The 19,300-nt window shown below is 45.5% G+C and overlaps 2 protein-coding genes across 2 annotated transcripts in view; one reads left to right on the forward strand and one right to left on the reverse strand.

The window, feature by feature from the left end:
• The window catches only part of col4a1 (collagen, type IV, alpha 1), a 28,837-nt gene extending 18,399 nt beyond the window's left edge, over nucleotides 1-10,438 (reverse strand). Inside the window, exon 1 of the mRNA XM_068746474.1 lies at nucleotides 10,367-10,438. Coding sequence (XP_068602575.1) covers nucleotides 10,367-10,438 — 72 coding nt within the window. The remainder of the gene's footprint in view (nucleotides 1-10,366) is intronic.
• A 561-nt stretch (nucleotides 10,439-10,999) lies between these two features.
• Nucleotides 11,000-19,300, forward strand: part of col4a2 (collagen, type IV, alpha 2) — a 38,937-nt gene continuing 30,636 nt past the window's right edge. Inside the window, exons 1-2 of the mRNA XM_068745942.1 lie at nucleotides 11,000-11,197; nucleotides 11,278-11,329. Of these exons, the coding sequence (XP_068602043.1) occupies nucleotides 11,160-11,197; nucleotides 11,278-11,329 (90 nt within the window). The 5' untranslated portion in view covers nucleotides 11,000-11,159. The remainder of the gene's footprint in view (nucleotides 11,198-11,277; nucleotides 11,330-19,300) is intronic.

Below are 19,300 nucleotides of genomic sequence, written 5' to 3' on the forward strand. Positions count from 1 at the left end.
TCACGCCCGTGTGACGAGTGTTGATGTCCACTGTGAATATACAGACGCTGGTGAGTCACTGGGCTCCGGATAAACTGTACCAGGTCCAGTAAACCTCCACGACACACACACACACACACACACACACACACACTCTCTCTCGATAAGTGTATATGGGATTCCTACATATGGCGGGGAAAGGGAGAACCCAACTCGAGGCCCTAAACTGTGAAAAATAAATGGAATATTCTGGCAGTGTTTACCTACTACTGAGAACCATACAGAACAGCGCCCTATCATTGCTGTCTGCATATGACAATCTGTTTACTGAGGCTGGAGTTGGCAGGGAAGGTTTGTTTTGACGGAAAAGGGTAGGAATATAAAGTTCCAGCAGACAAGGGCGATGGGATGGGATGGGTGGGATACATGCAGTGGTACACAACAACTAGGCAAACGCCATCTGCAGTGAAGATCACATGGCACTGAAGAAGCTCCGAAACGGCTACTGAGCTGAAGTTATTTTGTCCACTGCTGTTTCCTCAGCCTAGAAGATAATGGCATTCTGCTGCTAAGGTTGTTAAATGAGCATCATTCTACTTGGAGTTGTTGCTCTGATCCCACCTCCTTACACAAGGTGCTGGATGAAGCCGGAAGCTTTATCTTTGGGGCCTTCTGGATAAAGAATGTCCTCACTTGCAACAAAACAGTAAAAACTACGGCACGTCTTATGGCTCTAATGAATAAATCCCGTTACAGATTTTCGGCATCTTAACTGTATGAAGGACCTGAAGTCACGCATTTGCTGTCTGACACCTGCAGTTTAGGTCAGTGAATAAAGTGGCTGCATCACTTTCAAAAATAATCCACCACTTGTCTATTGCAGCCAGTCTCCTAAAATGGTAAAGGTCTGGAACATTTCTAAAACGTCAAACTCTTTCATTCCATCAGAAATAAACACATGCAGTACTTTTTCATCAGATTCAAACATCTGTTTGCATTTTGCGGTTCTCCTTCACTGATTTGCAGCAGTACCGCTGTTGACCACATAAGGGCAGCCGCTCTACCGTCACTCCGGCTACTGAACGTGCAACAGCTGTAGGTGTTCCATGTGTCTCGCAATTCTCCGGAAAACCGAGGCAGCTGGTCGGCGTCATCGATGGCCTTTTCTTTAAACAGCATCACATTCCTGCCACAACCTCCCACTGCCACTAAGTATTCCACAAATCTCCAGGGAATCCTGGACATTTGGAGGACTTGAATGTGGGAAGATTTGTCATTTCACGCCCCCACTTTACACACACACACATAAAAACTTTTAGATAGTCTTTTAGCATAATGGCTAACAGGCGAGCTTCATCCCAACATTGAGGGAAGAAGTCCTGTGGGCTGCGGTGGTTTGCTTGTGCAGAATAATTTGGAGGGATATGAACCGATGTTGGAGCAGTAGGATGTGACCCAAGGAACAATCCCGTTACATCTCGGATTGTCCTTTGTTCGCTGCCCTGCTCAAGATTTTAATCAGAAAAATAGGTGGCAAAGAGCTGCACCTACAGTTCTCTTACCAGGACTCCTGTGAAAGTGAGCTCCATTACAGCTTTATCCAGAAAAGGAAGGTGTGCCACAGGGAGACTGGAGTTCAGCTACAAATAGCCTTAATTTCATGGGGAAACTGGGCTGCTTTGGTGGAAATTGCACTCTCTGAGTGAGTTCTAGTTATTTGAACTAAATCAAACCCATTTATGATTAACACAGAAACCACAGCCACTTTTTTTACGACCTTACATTGACATGAAGCTGACGTCCGAGGCCAGAGTCACGCTGGCTGCTTTTTTTTTTTTTAGGAAACGGGTGTTTCTGGAACACTGTTAGTTTTTCAACCATTTTCAGAAAAACGAAACGCAAGATTTCCTGGAAATCTGTGAAGCCAGAAACTGATTCGACTGGAGAATCCCATCTTGGTTTAGTGTCGGCCCGTATCAGGCCTTCCTTCCACACTGATAGGGAAGTCACTGAAAGGGAAAACACAACTGCGCTAACTGAGGTCGCACTTTTCCTTTTGGAGTCGAGAGTTTTGGTAAACTTGCACTTCATGCTTTTGTTCCACCATAGTTTAATTCATAGTTCTCAAATAACTCATCACACGATCCCCACATTAACATCCTATTATAGTTTTGTACTGCGCTGTTCAAATAGTATTCCATTATTTCTTTCAATACAACTCGCTGTATGTGCAGGAATTGAGCTCTACTTATTCTAGTATTTGTTCACCCGTGGCTGTCATTGGTCGAGGCGCCGGGTCAGGTGGGCTATGGCCTTTGACCCTGCCCTCTGTTATGCTTGCCTCCCCTTGAGCCCCTGTTCGTCCCATGTCTGATGTGAGCCCCCCCCCACACACAAATCGGCTCCAATAACCAGCACCAAACTCCAAAGAGGCAACGTTGCCATGCAGATTCTCATTAGGGGAATCTGCATGTGAAATGAATGTGTGATGGCTGCCCCACAGGAGACACACGGGTGAGAGGAACAGAGCTGTGAAGTGATAAATTATGAGCGGAGGTTTTTTCAGAATGTGCTGGGTTGGACTGTGGCGCTCTGACATTCCTGGCCTTCTCTGGAACTGAGCGGCTGGGAATGGGATGAGCGAATGGAGGTGGAGGAATGGAATTTTCTATCTGACTGCCATACTTGGAAGACGAGGCTCCCGGTGCAACTCTCTCCGTAAACAGCTTGAATATTTGTGGGCGTGTGAGGGAGAACTGCTTGTGCACAGACTGGAATGGTACGATGTGAAGCAGCTTTTAAAAATGGGAAGATGTAAAAGAAGTTCAGCCTGAACAGTTTCCATGCGAGATTCTCCTCTATCAGTTTTTTTGTTTGTTTTTTGCACGTATCTAGTAAGAAAAACGTACATTCTAAGAACATGCTATATGTACTACTGACATTCACCGACTCTGCAACCTTAGTTGAACAACTTGGGCGGTGGACCGCTTCCTTTCTTTGCCACGCTTGTTCTGAGGATTAGCTAAATGGGTTCAAACCAGGAGGTGATGATTAGCTTAGTTTAGCAAAAAGGCCAAGGGAATCAGCTAGCCTGGCAAATAAGATTTTCCAAATTTCAAACACTTACTTTAATAAACGCCTACTTTACTGCTTAAAATGCGTAAATGATCTTGTTTAGCCTCGCAAATGAAAGGGAATAACAGCGTTTCAACGTTGCTGCCAGGAAAGTCCAAAGCCCGAAGTGGAGAATCCAATAACTACAGACATATTATATGTACATTTGCAATAAAACACAACCATGTTTCCTGTCTCCTAAATTTAAGGTGTCCTGTAGGGCATTTTCTCTGAGACCAATTTGATGTGAAACATGCTCTGCCCTGGCTGCAGGCAGCAGGTTTTCATCTTCACAACAGAAATAACAATTCAGTGCTTCTGTAACTAGAAGCAGATGCATCTGCAGAGAGTTATTCTCGCTCACACACACACAACGTTATTATCATAAATCTTTTTAGATCCATCCTTATCACATAGGGAATGTTGAGACAGACTAAAATGCACGAAGGGACACAAGTAAAAATGGACATACAGTACACTCAAGAGTTAATAAACACCAGGCATTCACCATCTTGCTCATGCATGACGAAGCATGGCCAGGTTATTGTCACCTGCCATCTATTTAGGGGGCTGGAGAGCAGAGAGGTGAATGGAAAAAGGAAACTAACTAAATAACCCAAAACAGGAAGTATATCAGCCAGTTATCAATGCCTTAAGGTTGACCTGTAAAGTCTCAACAAACAGAGATCTGACATGAGCACTAGTCTGCTACAGTTCAGTAAAACAAACACTGCCTACTGTGGACCGAGGTCCAAACACGGCTCATTCTGTGGGCCGGCAGACGTCGTTGAACATGTCAGCAGACAGGCGGAATGAATGGAGAACGCTGAACAGTCGTCTTCAGCCGAACACGGCGGCCCGGTTCCACACAGGAACGCTCGCGTGCGTAATTAACTCCGCAAATGAGAAAATAGTTTCAGGCCTTTTCTCAGGCGCTGCCTGTGTAGTGTTTCCGTGTGTGCGCATCCACTCAATGTGTGTGTGGTATTATGAAAACCCTAGAATTGGCCGATCTTCAAGGACTTGTAAAACTCCAGCTGGTGGAAAGGACTCCACAGCGCTCGCTGGGACTGTTGAGAAAACCAGAGGTGTGGAAGTCCAGATACCGTCGTAAAGAGTGAAGTGAGACCAAAAAGTGCAGCCCAGTTTTTAACCACACACTACAATGCTTTAATTGTCATGACTAACATGAGAACCTGTTCAGGGAGCCTCTTTAGGCAAATTCCACAGGCTGATAAGGCTTCTCGCAAACACTATTCAATATTCCTACCTCAGATCACAAAGGTGACTGACCTCTCCTCATCCTCAACGGCATCTTGAGGGGTCACATGCCCCCCGCAGGCCCATCCTGTCGACCTGCACCTCCTGACCAGGCCATTAGAGGACTTAGTCATTCAGAAAGCTTCCAGTATATGGAAGATGGTTTGTGTGTTTGTGAAAGGATGTGCATGTGAATGAAGGGATATTTTAACGTAAGAGTCTCCTGTTAGCCCTTTGTCCTCGGAGGGAAGTTTCCGACTCAAACCTGGGCACAAACACACACTCCAGAGTTATGCCCTTCAGCTGTTTTATTTATTTTGTCGAGAGCGCAAGACATTGTTCTCTTTCAGAAGAACCAGATATCTGGTGAGTGGGAGTGAGGGGCTTTCTGCAGCGCTCTGTTCATGCACCCACACAACTATGACATGGATGACTGTTGTCCCACATAATGGTGAAAAGAAAGAAACTCCACAGGAACAGGATGATTCCGAGCACTCGCGCACATAAACACGGAATTGAAAGCTCCCCACATCTGCACTTATTTTCTTATTTGCAGTTGCCTTGGCTTCGGATGCCTGGCAGCAGGGCTGGTGTTGAGAAAGCGAGGGGGAAGAAATTATCCGGGGGGGTTTGGTGGCAGAATGTGGGAGCAATGAGGTGATGATTACTTTGACATTTGTGTTCTATGAGTCGGTCAGCCCTGCTTGTTGCTCCTCTGTTGAATATGCAGCACGGTTCAGGATGTAGGAATTAGGAAGCCGTTCTTTCTCGAAAGACAAAAGCCTCTTCCTTTGCTTTGATGCTCACAAAGACAAGAATGGGTTGGGTCAGCCTCTGGTATCTGGGAATAATGTCGGCACGCGAGAACGACCTCTGTGACTTTGTACTGACCAAACACAGTCCCGCTAGGACATTCTCACACGTCCTACTATTTCTGGACATATTGGCTTTTAACATGACAGAGCAGTGAAAGGAGTCCTTGTGGTAGCACAAGAGGAAAGGCCCGGGAATCATCAGATGCATCATCTGGGGCCAACTAATGTCCATTAGATATTTGAGTTTGAAGTGACTTAGCGACCGATATTTCTATCAGGCAGCAAACGCAGCTGAAAGGAGGAATGAGAAAAATGTCCGTCGCTGTCACTCATGAAAGAAAAACCACTCATGACGTTGAAGCATGTGGGATCTGAGCTAGTGCTTTATACATAGGAGCATTAGACAATATGCAGATACAGGAAGTGTGCGCGTGCTTGTAAGCTCCATTACATACTCCTATTTAACAAAGGCTTTCCCATTCCTCCGGGCTGCTTACTTCATGTGTGCTGATGTTGGTTCCCAATGAGGATATTACCCCCTTATAATTTGTCTTTTTTTAACTGATATCAGGAACAGAAGGTTTTAGGTGATGCATAACTGAGGCGGCAACACAGGAGTAAGATTACACGTGAGAACGAGGGAACATTCTTTCACAGTAAGGAAAGACAGCTGTTCGCCCTGCAGTTCAGTTCCAAGTCTGCAACAAACACGATATAATGGAGCTCCTTAGCCCCATTAGCATTCCATAGGCTTCAGATGATGCCTATCTAAAGGCCGCGCTGCTCTCTTTTGTTCTTGTTTCCATATCAAGCCTGATCTCCTACATCACCTTTAACGTTCCGCTGTTTGTGGAGACTCTAACTTCACGGCATCCCCACCCTGAGACCATTTAGAGATGCCAACTCTGACAGCAGTTCTGCTCTCGCATCAGTTAAACGTGCCTGCATTGAAGGATTGCCATATGTGTGCTCTCTTGATGTGAACCGGCTCATGGATCGGGCAGAGTTTGTTCCTTAACTTAACCAGACTGATCTTTTTGGGGGATATTTAAGCCCAATAATGGCTACATAAATCTCCAATCCTCATCTTCAAGAGTCAACAGAGCAAAATTACCAGGAGCAACAGGGGAACGATGGAGCATGTGTTCTTCCAGGTACTAATTAAATTCAATTAAATTCAAAAAGACGTGGATTTGATTTCTGCCTGATTCCGTCTTTCATCTGTGATGCTCTTTTACTTATTGGCTGGACCTCAACCACCTTCACTGACCTGCTGATGGGATGTAAGTGCAGGAACACGCAGTTCTGCAGGAGATGTATACAAAAAAAACGTCTGTTCATTTGGAGCTGCCTCAGACTTTAGAATTTGTTTCGATAGATTCTTACATGAACACTTCATGCAGTTTTCAATTAATTATTCTTCATGAGAGACATTTTCACAACTTCAAAGATAAATAAGATATGTAGGTAGTTGTGACGTCGACAAAGAGAGACTAGTGTTTGTGTCAGGAACCCGGCCAGAGGTTCCTGCTACACATAGCTCCACCCTGGATTCCCTTCTCCGGTCCTGCTTTCGGGTTCTTCCTGTCTGTGCTCTGACAGTTTATCTCAGAAGGTCCTAAACTTGACTGAAACATCTCTGCATCATAAAGACTTCGTCCAGAATAATATTGCTTCTCAGATTATTTAAGAACAGATTGAGGTTTTTGTATTTAGATTATACATAAAAAGTCGCTCAGGCTGAACTGTCTCCATTCTCTTGAAACCTGATGGCTTCTACTTGTCCAGTGTGTGTCTCCAACAGAAACCTCCAGTCTCTCACCTGTCCTTAAAAGCAGGACAATAAAATGGAAGCTTCTCAAGCCACAAATGAACAGGTAAAGGTAGAAACAGTTTCCAGTCGGCTTCATGTGGAAAATGTAATTTAAGAAAGCAAACGTGAAAGTCATGAATCTACCAGCACTATCATCGCTGCGTTACTGCCCTCAGTCAGTTGGACAATTTGGCAGTGGTGGATGGAAGTGGAGTTCAGGGAGCAGTAAGTGAGACTAAAAGATTTGCTATGGTGCATCATCTCCGGCTCCGACACGCATTCCTCCACTGCTAGGGATCATCACCTCCTCACCTCTCTCTCTGGCTTCTGTAGCAGCCCGACCCTCCATCCGTCCATCACTCTCCACCTCCTACATCTTTGTCAGGCGGATGTATCCATTACGCAAAGCTCCATCCAAACCCCAAATGGCACTTATGACTCACAGATTTCTCAGTAAAACAGAAAAACTGCATGTAACCATGACGATAACGGATGTGAACGTTAAACCCGTTTGATTGCAAGCAGCTCCTCTGCCAGAAGTAACGGCGTGGGACAAAAATGAGCGTTTTATGTGTAGAAAGCAAAATGCAGCTGTTAAAAAGGTTAATGAAACGCCTCCTCGTGATGCAGCGCCACAGGGAACTGAAAGGGGCTTCACCATGATCGACCGCTGCAATCCTGTCCTCACATGCCACAGAACGCACATAGAGGTACACACACACACTCTCAAAAATGGGGCATACCTGCCACACAAGTGTCGAGGTCGGAGGAGAATTTCCTTTGCCACTTCAGGGCGCCTGTCAAAATACGAGGGTGCGAACACAATCGCAACTCTTCTAAATGTAGGCATTTTTACAGCGCTGGGCGGACTGGGGTCAGACAGGTTGTGACTTCCCAGTGTGCATTGCTCAGTTGGTGGTCCGTCACAATGACGGGGTCAGCTGTTGTCACTGTGGGGGGTTGTTCGGGAGGATCCGTGTGGTTTGCAGGATCATCAGGTTTAGAACAAACGACACGCAGCTTCATCAGCAAGACGAAGCTGACGAGTCAAGTCTTGATATTTTCTGCGCTTTCCGTAAACCATTCACACGCGCTTTGCCAGTGTGCTGCTTAAGGGATTACTGGTTCTCACTGCTGCTTCCTCCGTGTTTGAGCTGTGAGTTCATCCTCCCTGGGGTTCACCCTGTCCTGGAACATCACGGCTGAACAGCGGACAGAAACCTGGCAGCACAGAGAAGCTTGTCTTTCCAGCTAGCTGCTGCTTATCCCCAATCTCCCCAATCCAAAATCTTAAACTCATGATCTCTTTTACCAGGAATCAACTCATTTTCTTCTTCCTCCTTCTTGTGAAATTATGGGGGAGAAAAGTTCTCCTTGGATTTAAATATCGGCCTGTGGCTTCACGCTTAAACTGCGTCCAGAGATTAAAGGCACTACGATCTCTCATTGTCTTTTCTTAATCCTCTTTCTAAAGTCAGGCTGACCCTTTCTAGTCTCCCGCCCTCAATTTAGACCCATTGATTAGAGAGCAGTCTTTTACAGGAGGCCGGATGATCAAGATCACACACCTGTTTATGTGACTCAAAAAGAATAGGCAAACGCACTGGATCTGGATGTTGAGATCAGGGATGAGATGTTCACCGAGATATTCAGGCTCCTCATCCAACCATTTGATTCGACATGACATAATAACGAAGCAGGCAAATAAATATGAACCCGATAGTTCCCACAGGCTCGGTTTGTCTCTGTAGCAGCTGCTCCGGTGGACGCATGCAGACGTAGGAAGGTCTGACCTGAAGAATTCCTCCAGGAGGAGGATTATTGGCTTTGCTGGGTGGCAGCAGAGCTTAAAACATTTTATTGTGAAATGATTTCCTCCAGATTTAATGGTTGAGCTGGAAAAGCTGTCCTCACATCTCCATTATGGCATTAGAGTCGTGTTAGGCTACGCCTCGGTCTACTCAGGTCCTAAGTGTGACGGGGCAAATGTGTGCTTTACCAACAACAGAGACAAGCAAACCGTGAGATGCTGTAATTATTTAACGTGTCACTCCAAATGTTTTTAACATTGTGAAATCCTCCTTCAGCTACAATCCACTCAAAAGTACCACAAAAAAATAAAGAAAAATCCCCAAATGAGGTGTCTGAAGCCTCACACGCTCTCTTGTGCAATACCTGTAACCTGTTTCCTTCTCATCGCCTGGATCTCCACCACTCTTGTGTGAGCAACGTTTCTTCGGTGAAATTCACGAGCCGTTCGATCAGCCGGCAGTTCGGCGCATTTCATCAGCCTGAAATTGATCGATCTCAGAATATGTGAACATAAAGAGCAGCAAACCTCTAAGTCTGCTCTCAGGGGAGCTATAAAGCAACAGTTGTTCTGCACTGCTGTTCCCTCTGTGCTCATTAATAGTTTATCTACTAAGGAAGCTGGATCTGAACCAAAGATGAAACCAAAGATGGTCAAATCCCTCTGTCAGGAGGAGACGACCTTCTCTAGCTGTCCAGCACTTCCTCTGAATAAAGGCTTGCTGCTGAGAAAGTCTCCTATCGGACCCTAAAAGTCCTGAGCGATTTGTGCCACAAGGATATCTCAGCTCACCCTTCCTTAGTTTAACTAAGATAAAAAGATGTCATTAAAAACAAGCAACCTGAGAAGAAGTGCAACTCGGATGGAAACACAGCGACACCCCAGAGGCCGCCACCCATAGAGTCAAATGTTTTGGGTTGTGAACCCGTGCAGACATGGATGACATCAGGCAAACTCCACACAGACAGGCTGTTTGGGATTCAAGCCCCCAAACTCTCCCGCCGTCAGGCGACGGTCAGAACGCCTGCGACGGATGGTTGTGTCTCTGAGAAACCTTTACTGAGCACACTATTGATTAACTGCAGATGGAATCTCTATCAGTGCCCCCCCCCCCCCCCCCCCCCCCACACACACACACACACACACACTAATACACACACACACTAACAGCTACTGCAGGCACTCTGTCCCCCCCCCTCTCTCTCTATCTCTAGTACCCCCTCCCGCAGGAAAGGGGGAGGCTGGACTGAAGGTAGATCCAAAGTTCTGAGAGTCGAAAGAACTTCATGATGGAGCTTCAAGTAGGACTTGACTCAAAACAAACTGCATAAATGTGGAGTAAATAACACGCATCTAATATCTATTAAACGCTGCAGTGAATCATGAACACCGGATGATTTGTTCACACAAACTTAATCCACCAGATTATCTGACCTCAGTATCCTGGAAGAAAATAAAAACAACCTGAAGCGTTTTCATCTGGCCTGTTTGAAAGTCGTGTTGATGCAGTTAAAGCAGATCCGATGAAAACGTCCCGTCTGAGCCGTGCAGGGTTCGATGCCCGGTCCCGCTTACCTCAGCCCGGGTCAGGTCGACGCTGGAGCAGAGCGCGGCCAGCAGAAGCAGCGCGCAGGACGGGAGCAGCATCGCGGCGGTGCGCGTCGGTGCGCGTCGGTGCGCGCAGCGGGCACGGTGTGCGCGGCTCAAACAGGCGCCTGAGCCTCGTTCTTCTGACGGTTACCGGCGGCGCTCGGGCTGCACGCTTTGCATCTTTGTCAGAGGAGATATGAGCTTCTGCTCAACGCCGCTTGGTCTAGTTCGGGCTGCACCACACCCCCCTCACAAAACGACCACCCTCGCCCATCCAAGCGGACTCAACCCCGCTGCTGCAAACATTCCCACTGTCCTCACTAAGGAGAGGGACGACTCGGCACACGTTGTTGCTTTCGCTTGAGCATTTGTGGAGGTTTTTTGGTGCATCTGATCTGAAACTTTTGGGTCAGTCGGGCAACCTGCGCGTCGCGTCGCCGTGAGCGCAGCAGCCTTCATCCAACCGTAGCGCGCAGATCCCGGGTTGGCTGTGAGTAGTTCTATAAATCACATGTTTATCTTTATGCCAGATTCTTGAGACATTTTACCATCGCGTTTACACCGGAGTTGTTCCATTACAGTGTGTGTGTGTGTGTGTGTGTGTTTTGCACACAAAGAAAAGTGGTTACAATAATCTGTAAAGGCTTAATGGACTCGAGGTTGGACACTTTCTAATGCTGTGTCTTGTTGGTGTGCAGGACATTCAGTCATGCTGTAAGTGTCTAGTGTGGGGGGTGGGGGGGACAGCAGCGTGAACCTGAAGTGCGTGAGTGGGACCATGCAAGGACAAGACAACAGAGGACTGAAGACAGTGAGGTGAGATTACGCGCATTTAGCGTCACAACTGAATGGCACCAGCGGAGTTAACGCTGTCCTCTCCTCGTCATCGGCTGCAGGCTGCTGCTCCTGTGCGCCTCCGTCGCCATCCTCGCCTCCGCAGCGGATGCGGTAAGTCTCCTCCACCTGTCGGCGCTTTATTGCATCTTTATTGACTTCAAACAGAGAGACAAGGAAGGTATTAAACCTGGAACGCGTTCACAGGCTCGGGTTGTCGCTAACGCGCAGCCCGTGGGAGTGTCTCCATGAGGGGGGGGGGGGGTCTTCCAATAGGAGGGGTGGGACGCGCAGAACAGTTCGGGTCACCGAAAAACCTTCTAAAGACCTGATACGCGCAACCATCGGGCACGGAAGTGATATGACTGGCTATTTGTCGGTGAGATTAAGTTCAAGTGAGTGTTTCAGGGGCATAAATGAAGTATTTGTTCCACTTAATAATATTTACACGTCTCCCTACTGTGTTTTGATATTTGGCAATGTCAAGCTTTTTTATTGTTGTTGTTGTTGAGAATTTATAATTGTTCATCAGATGTTTAATTACCAATCATTGCAGTTGACAACTCGAATAATGTAATTTGACAAGACCCAAAATGTAATCACACTGAACCGTCCGTCATTGGCTCAGCTCCCTAAAATGTCATTAAAGCCAACTGACAACCTTTCAACTTGCCTTGAAGTCAAACAGACAGGGGGGGCACGCAACTAGGGCGACTGCAGCTCACAGCGGTTTAGGGGTTGTCTGTCTATCGGAAGGTTGGTGGTTTGATCCCCCGTCCCATGCAGGGATGGCCTAAAGTGCTAAACGAAGACGAGGAACAGCGGCAATAAAGAATAGCTTAAGAACCTCCCACCTCCAAAAACATGCCGCTTCGGTGCATCCATCACTCCACAGTGTCCAAATGTGTGAGTGTGTGCATGAGTGGTTGTCTGTCTGTGTGGACCCGCGATGCGCTGGCCACCCGCCCAGTGTCTGCCCAACCTGTCACCTGTAGTCCGCTGGAATAGACTCCAGCAACATCCGTGACCTGCAAGGCGGATGAAGCGACTGGATGAGACGATTGAGATCATCTAGTCTACAAGAGAATGGATGGACGTTCATTGTTGGAGCTAATAACCCAAACTTCATCATTTTGTTTTTGTTTGATACAAAACATTTTGCATTAATTTTGCAGAATACGGCACTCTAAATGGATCAATACAAATATCCACTGTTTCTATTGGGTTCTATTTTATTGTTGACTGAAATACCAGCCTTTATAAAAAAAAAAAGGAAATTATTTGAATGTGCAAACTGGAAGTTTACATAATAACACTTGGATGGAAATGCAGGCTTGTTTATGACACAGTTCACTCTCCTTGCTCTGGAAAAACCTTCCTTGTAAACCCATTTATTGTTTTCTTCACACACCCACATGCATAAACACCCTGACTTGATATTTACCTGCTCTTACACATCGCTACAAAGGTTTAAATGAAAGACGGAAAGCCGATGTTTCATTAAATGCTGGTAACTTTTGAGCCAAATCCCATAAAATGGTTCTTCATGACGTTATTTTTCATGTGTGGCCTTGAAAAAGTCAGTAAAATGCACACTTGGCACTGAATCCGTACCTGCATTGTTTGTGAACGTGCAGTACGAGTGCATGGATCAGCGCTTCTGCCTTGGTGAAGCATGTGATCCAGCTCGGCTCCGCCGTGCACGGTGCGGTTCTGTTCAGAGGCTAGTTGATACTGGAGGATAGCGACACATGTTAGCTATAGGTAAATCCATGCACATTATATTAATCACTCTGAAGGAAAACAGCTTCAGTTTGTTGGCGGGGTAATTAATAAGGACTCGGTCTCAGCAGCTCTGAGCTGCAGCTAATGAGGTTGTTGAAGAGCTGAACATCTGCCAAGGCGGAACTTTTCCAAATGCTCCTTTCTTTCCTATTCATATGCAACTGGTGTTTTTGGATTCCTTCACATGGCGAGATGTTGTATACGTTCAGAACCTTTGTTGTTGTTGAGAAAACAGTCGTTGCAGATGAGACAGCATTTCCTGTTCCCCATGGTAGACTCGTCCCAAAAATGAAATCTCCGGTTTCCCTCCCGATGCCTACAAATCTATCATACATTTAAAAATAAGACATAAACAACTGTCCAAATAGCCTTATTGCACAACGTTTAGAAAACTGATTGCCCCTTTGTCTGGATCCACCCCAGAATGTCCAACCCTTCGACCAAAGTTTCATTAAAAGCCATCAGTTTGTTTTTGGTAATTAACTGCGTTGTTGATAAAAGACCTTCCAGAATTAAAGCAGATTAAAAAAAAAACATTATCCAGATCCGTTCCAAAATGTAATGGGCTATTTGCTGCCACATCAAAAAGTTTTTGTCCATCAAATAACAATCAAATGAAGTAGTCACTTTTTAAATGTCTAAAAAGGATCAAACGAATCAGATCTAACTGAAGTTTCCTGTCTGACAGAATTTCTAAATCCCAACTGGAACTAAGAAAATCTGTTTCTGTTTAATATCATCTCCAAATTTAACCCTTGGGACTCTTTGGGTTCCTTGAACCAGATCCCATCCTCTGTTTTGTACAACTGTTTCCCACCGCCTGTCTCCATGTGATATTTTACGTTTGGCATTTCCCTGTATTTTGAAATAACAATCCTCAAGATATTTTTTGCACGTACAATTCTCTGTTATTTCCAGAATTTTTATGATGCTCTTCCTCTGTAACCATGTGGGATTACTTGAGATGTGACTCACTGGACATTGGGGAAACTGATCTACTGCGTGCATGAATCCATGCACGCCGCCTCTGCACCACGCACACGCATATCGTTTATCGGTGTCCGACGGTGAGGGACGGAACGCTCTGGAGGCAGAAATGTTAACCGGATGTTTTGCATCGGACCTCTGAGAGGCTTGGCAATATATTTCAAGATGTGTGTCCGAGCACGATGCAATGGCGGTAATGACGCTTGCAGAAAATGTCTGACTTGTGACCTTGTGCGACTGTGGAAACATTATAGGCCACCGTTTTCTACGCTACCTGAAAGCCCAGTAGCAGCATCTGCTTTCACAATTACACTCCTCCAGACTAAGTGCATGATTGTGATAAATGCTGCTTCTGTTGTGGGCCTTTTGGCATGGTGCACTTTGTACCCATGAGGTTTGGCTAAATCAAACTCGTCTAAATGCGGGTAAGGGATGCAGTTACCCAATAGACACGTGACTGACCGCTCGCATGCGATTGTTTTATGAGTCGGGGAAGGTGAGTGTCCGGAGTGAGGGGAAGATGTCTGCCTGTGATAAGGATGGAAAAATGGGCCGCAGATCTCCTGCCAAAATAGTTGCTGTGATGCTGAGCTTGTGGCTGCAACAATAGAGGGAAGAATCCATTGTGCTGTGCTACAGGAAGCTGCAGCCTCAGGAGAGAAGCCCGTGTGTGAGGCTTCCCCTTTGCTGCCGTGATGAGGCATGCATCTGTGTCGTCCAGTGAGACTGAAGAAGAGCTGACATTTTGCTGTTCACATCACCTCCAGATTGAGCCTTTCTACCTTTCTGCATTTGCATTTTATGGCATTTTTATAGATGGTTGGCCATCTGCATATGCTCAAATATAAAAGGCTGCACAGTATGTGTGTACAAACCGCAAGCAGTTTACACTGGTGCTATTGAGAGCAAAGCCCTGGGAGATATCTTGAATTATCTCCCTCGCTCTGGCTGAACGGGTGCCTAATTTTCTCTCTTGCGCGTGCAGAGAGTGTGGGCCGTGTTTATCTGTGGGCTGCGTTTTATGGGAAACTTCCTGAGTTCAGGATTGTCTGAAGAGAAAATAGATCATCCAGAGAAGTTCTCTAAACAGGAAAAGGAAACTGGGTGGAGAGAAATGTGTCAGCTTCTTTGCATCGGCGGGTTGTGCTTTAACAGTGTAAACTCTGTCTGGTTCACGCTGAGCATCAGGTGTCTGCTCGTCCACCTATATTTTATATACATACATTTTAGTGCTTAGATTTTCTTTTTTTTCATGTAAGGATGATTTTAAAGTGATTAGAGGTGGACAATTTTCTCCAGAACATATATCTTAAACAATTTAGACTAATAGCCTCATCAAAGGAGTGGAGGATATGTCATACATTTTCCCCTCAACCTCTCTATATCTATCTCTGAAACTGGCCCTTGGCAGCCGGCCCGTCCCCCCTCTCTGTTAGTCTTCCTCTCTCAGCTTGTCACCCTCCCATGTCCTGTCAGAGTGTGCAAGCAGGAAGAGGTGAGTTTTCACAGTGAGCTCAGACGGAAGGATTGTTTCAGCTGCCTTTACACAAAGACATCCTCTTTTCTCACTATATCATTTTGGACTCATTATATTCTGAGCTGTTGGCTTCAACAGGTTCCCGTATAGTGAGTGAATTTCTGGAGTCATTTTGATTTATGGGCTGTTTTCAGTGCTGTGTAGACTGGAACCAGTCCTATCCTGGTGGATGCAAGTCCTCCATGAAATAATCTCTCTGTCACGCTTTCCACATTTTTTCTCTCTGGATTGAGAACATAGACGTTATTTCCATGCCAGCTGTGGTCTAATTGATTAAAGAAGAGATTATTTCTTGTTGTGGGAAGAATTTGAACAACATTAAACCCCAAAGTCTGTGATAAAACAACCTAATCTTCTTCTCTGTTTCACCCTCTCTGTCTTTTTTCTTCTTTTATTTAAAATAAGGTTGGCAGAGTTAGCGTATTGTACTGTAACTGGTTCCTGGAATTGTGTGCCAATATTCATGGCACTCGGATGATTGTGCCTGAGACAGAAAAGTTAATGCAGCAATGACGTGTTAACACGGAGAATATCACACCTTGTAAATGACAGCGTTTTAGCTGTGTAAACTTAACCATATAATATCCAACACAATCTGGTCCACGTTAATCCCATCCTCATTTTTTTGTTTAAGGGTTCCTGCATATACACAATCTGCTTTACGCAGTACATAAAATATTTTGCCTTCATTTTGAAGGATTTGGCTCATATTTGTATTATTTTGGCATTAATTACTAAAAATTCGGAATAAATAACTTTTTAATAGCAAATGCCTTTTCTGTGACCCCTAAAATGTTCAGGTTCTTCCCAAATGGATCCTCCCATCTTGATCCCATTTGTCATCTGATCAACATAAAAAGATCTGACAGGTTGGACCAATCGCACCAAAGTCCAGTGCAGAATTCTACTCTCACCTCGGTTTAGCCCAGACTCCAGCAGGAAGGAGTGATTAGAAATGTGGGCCGCTGGGAAATAGAGTTGAAAATCCACGTGACCCGAGGCCATTTAAGGAGAGCAAAGGTCCAGCTGTTTCTGGCTGGGGGCAGAAACCGGAGCTGTGTTGACGCTGGAGTCCCGCCAGATGAGCATGGTGGGAGTTTACCCTGCCTCTTACAGGACCCTCTGCTCGAGTTCGTGTTCTCTTTCACAATCATGTCCTGCTCCCAGCGCAGAGACCGTGTCCCTCTGTCTTCGCTGCTTCCCTTCACTGCTCTCTATCCAACAAAAAATGTTCAGCGCTATTAAAGAGCAGTCCTAGTGAAGAAAGGAAAAAACACATCAAGTATCACAATGAGACGCTGCTGGTACCAAAAGGTCAAAACAAAATGTAATACGTGTAGAATTCAACAGTTTGGGAGCAGCGCTCACATGTTGCTGCTCAGCTCAAGTTGTCTAGTCTATTTTAATTCTGTCAATCCAGAGAAGAAAAGGACACAGAGATTATTCTTTGCTCAGGAATGACTAACATTAAGGTGGAAAAACCTTCCACTGTATTGTCAGTCTTTTTATTATATTATTATTATTATTGCTGATTTTTAAATTAGGCAGGTGGCGCAGTGAGTAGGGCTGTCGCCTCACAGCAAGAAGGTACCGGGTTCAAATCCTTTCTGTGCTGAGTTTGTGTGTTCTCCCCGTGTCTGCGTGGGTTTTCTCTGGGTTCCCCACTTTCCTCCCACCTCCAAAAACGTAGGTGAAATTACCTCACTAAATTGTCCGTAGTGCATGAATGGTTGTTCGATGCGCTGGCGACGCGTCTGAGGTGGACTCCGGCTCTCGCCCGTAGCAAGCTGGGATAGGCTCCAGCTACCCGTGACCTGCAAAGCGTTAAAGCGGCTGTAGATGAGATTGTCTTATCTACGTGGATGGATGGATGGAGCTGAAAAATCGAATCTCATCCCGAATGAAATGTTGGCCTACCTTTTAAGGGTTTGGGAGCGTGTTGGTTAAAAGGTTACATTTTAGTGCTGATATCAAAACATCGTATGTGCTTGATAGACAAAATCAAGAGGAAACCTCGTGTATAAGGTGTAACTGAGTAATGGGATTGTTGTAAAAGTGATGAGGCATTTCCGTGTATTCTACTTCACAATGTTCCTGACATTTACTGTGAGGGAAACATTTATTTCATCCTGAGTCACAGCCGAACAGCAACAATGACTCGCATGATTTTGTCACCAACTCGTGTGTTTATGCACGGAGACGTAAGCGGTTTCGAGTTCATGCCCTCCTTTCACGGTCACACGGTTCTCTTAAACATGCACATTTAATCCAGAAAAAGAAGAATATCCTCATACCCTTCTCATGCTGCCCCTCCGGGGGGACCGAGGCTACATGGGGACTTGAAACTGTGGTAGATACTTGGTGAACAAGCCTTCAGTTATGTCTCAAGGGCTTGCATTACTTTCAGACGAGTATTTGGTCAGTAACCAAACTTCTGCATGAATAAAGTCGCCAAGGTTATGACAAGGCATCCACTGGTGACTAAATCCATCCATCCATCCATTATCCCCCCCCCCCCTTCTGATATGGGATTGGGCCGCTGTGGTTGCAGACTAAACTGGGTGTTTCATGTTAATTCATTAACACATTTAAGTGATTGAGATATTTCAGTCTGGCCTACTTCCCTGCTCACAGGAAACGCTTTTCAAAGATGGTTCCCAGCTGGCAAAGGGAGTATCACTCGCCCAGTGCAGACGCCCTGACACTGAGACATGCTGCAGCTTTTAAGACATAACATGTGTCCCTCACTGATATGCACTAGACCTACTGTAACCCCTCTCAGAGCTTCGTGTCAGTGGTCTGTTTTCAGTGCAACGAGCTTGCACTTTCTTGTCGATGTCTACGACCTCAGTGTGAAGAGGGGCAGCTGTTCCGTTGCTGCATTAGATGAATGAATGGATGAATGAATGAATATATTTATTAGATAGAATGTTTGAGTACAAGTACAGTCACACAGTAGCATGTATTACAGTACAAATAAAGTCAAACATCCTGTCTAAGAGGAGCATTTCAAAAAAGCCCTTGCGGTCTTGTTTCCGTTGAAAGTCCTTCGTACATAAATCATCCACAATTAACAATACAAATTTAACAATACAAATAAAAATAAAACCAATATTCAATAACTAAAGTTAAAGCTGTCAGAAGTGGCGCAGTGGATAGCGCTGTTTCTTCACAGCAGGAAGATTACAGGCTTCAAATCCGACTTGGAGATATCCCTGCGTGTTATCTCCTGGTTCTGCTGCTTCCTCCCACCACCAGAAACATGCAAATTAGGCCGATCGGTTGCACTAAATTGCCCACAGGTGTGAGTGTGTGTGTGAATGATTGTCTGTGCGATGAACTGGCAGCTTGTCCAGAGTGGATAAAGCGGTTAAAACGATGAATGAAGGAAGTATAAGTTTGCCAGTTTATAAGGTTAACATCATCTTCATGTTGGGCTACACATGTTTTAATAGATAGATAGATAGATAGATATAAGTACACAAGATGGGTAGAGATATGAACAAGTATAGAGTATATAAAAATAACAAAGTGAAGTGTTTGCAGCAGGGTTAGGGTCAGGGAGAAGGAAGGCCAGAGGTCAGATCGTTCACCGGGGATGAGCAGCGGCTGCTGCCGGGCCAGTCGGCCTCTGATTGCTCACTGGCAGGTTCCTTTTGTAGTGAGATTTGGTTACGTTTGGCTCTCGAGGCTTGAGAGGTCTCACTACTGTTTAAAAAAAAAGACGTATTTCACACCTCTGTGCTCCGTTTCATCTGGACTCTACCCCCATTTGT

The sequence above is a fragment of the Brachionichthys hirsutus genome, chromosome 12 (genome assembly GCF_040956055.1).
Source record: "Brachionichthys hirsutus isolate HB-005 chromosome 12, CSIRO-AGI_Bhir_v1, whole genome shotgun sequence".
Lineage (NCBI taxonomy): Eukaryota > Metazoa > Chordata > Actinopteri > Lophiiformes > Brachionichthyidae > Brachionichthys > Brachionichthys hirsutus.